The sequence below is a fragment of the Coturnix japonica genome, chromosome 28 (genome assembly GCF_001577835.2).
Source record: "Coturnix japonica isolate 7356 chromosome 28, Coturnix japonica 2.1, whole genome shotgun sequence".
NCBI classification, from domain to species: domain Eukaryota; kingdom Metazoa; phylum Chordata; class Aves; order Galliformes; family Phasianidae; genus Coturnix; species Coturnix japonica.
The window spans coordinates 2,980,176-2,981,689 of record NC_029543.1 but is presented as its reverse complement, the minus strand read 5'-3'; the positions used below and the strand labels follow the sequence as shown (position 1 = coordinate 2,981,689).

At 67.9% G+C, this 1,514-nt stretch overlaps 1 protein-coding gene across 1 annotated transcript in view; it reads left to right on the top strand.

The window, feature by feature from the left end:
• SSBP4 (single stranded DNA binding protein 4) overlaps positions 1–1,514 on the top strand; it is an 8,794-nt gene that overhangs the window by 5,108 nt on the left and 2,172 nt on the right. Inside the window, 8 exon segments of the mRNA XM_032441056.1 lie at positions 1–125; positions 202–272; positions 709–776; positions 778–820; positions 881–916; positions 1,003–1,057; positions 1,159–1,229; positions 1,307–1,512. Of these exon segments, the coding sequence (XP_032296947.1) occupies positions 1–125; positions 202–272; positions 709–776; positions 778–820; positions 881–916; positions 1,003–1,057; positions 1,159–1,229; positions 1,307–1,512 (675 nt within the window).

Below are 1,514 nucleotides of genomic sequence, written 5' to 3'. Positions count from 1 at the left end.
CCCCCGGGGGTCCTGCTATGCCCTGACCCCCCCTGACCCCCCCATTCCCCTGCAGCCACCCGTGGGTGTCCCCGGCTCTCAGCCGCTGCTGCCCAACGCCATGGACCCGGCCGCAAGGGCACAGGGTGAGTGGGGGTCCCGTCCCCGGTGCTGTGGGGGGGTCACCACGCTCACACCCACCCCCCCCCTCCCTCTGCGCAGGGCATCCAAATATGGGGGGCCCAATGCAGCGCATGAACCCCCCCCGAGGCATGGGAGGCATGGCACCACAGGTGAGGGGGGGGAGGGGGTGGGGGGCAGGTGGGATTGGGGGGGGGAGGAGGTTGTGGGGGGAGATGGGGATGGGGGATAGAGATGGGGAAGGGAGTGGGATGGGAACAGGGAGATGGAGAGGTGGGAGGGTGTGATGGGGAGGGGGATGGGGACAGGGTAAGTGGGGGGCAGGGATGGAGCTGAGGGCAGACGGGTGGGGGTGGGGGTGAGGATTGGGATGGGGAAATGGGGAGGGGGGGGCTGGGGATAGAGTTGGGGATGGGGAGAGGGAAGGGATGGTGAGTTGGAGCGCGGATGGGAACGAGATGAAGGGCTGATGTCTTTGGGGACAGAAATGGGGGAGTGGACAGGAATGGGGCTGGGATGGGGAGGGGGGTGGAGTTGTGGGTGGGTTGGGGGGGGTCTCAGCCTCCACTCACCCCCATTTCCCCCCAGACCTACGGCAGTGGGATGCGCCCCCCCCCCAGCTCGCTGGCCGGCCCCGGCATGCCTGCCATGAACATGTAAGGGACCGTGGGGTGTGGGGGGGGGGGGCACAGGGACAGGGGCACCACCCCCCCCCCCCCCCCCCCCCCCCCCCCCCCCCCCCCCCCCCCCCCCCCCTTAGATCGCCTATTCCTCCTCATCCCCCGGGAACTACGTGGTGAGTATGGGGGGGGCACTGGGGGGCTGTGCTGGCAGTGATCCCATATGCCCCCCCCCCATCTCTATTCCTCTCTGTCCCTCCAGGGTCCTCCCGGTGGTGGCGGCCCCCCCGGCACCCCCATCATGCCCAGCCCTGGTGGTGAGTGTCCCCCCACTGTGTGCTCAGGGTGTTGTTTGTTGGGGAGGGGGGTCCTTACTCATACACCCCCCCCCCCCCCCCATGTCCCATACTCCCCATAGATTCCACCAACTCCAGTGAGAACATGTACACCATGATGAACCCCATCGGGCCGGCGGGGACCCGGCCAAATGTGAGTGATGATATGGGGGGGTGCTGGGGGGGCCCCCCCACTTTATCTCCCTGTGCTCACTCCCCCTTTGTCTGCAGTTCCCAATGGGGCCGGGGCCGGAGGGGCCCATGGGTGGCATGGGTGGCATGGAGCCCCATCACATGAACGGATCCTTAGGTGGGTGCCACCCCCCCCCCACCCAAAATCCATTTAACCCCCCCATCAAGCAAGGTGCTCCCCCCCCATCCACCTCCCCACTGGGACCAGCGCAGCAGCCTCATCCCGCAGCCCATGAGCTCCATCTGC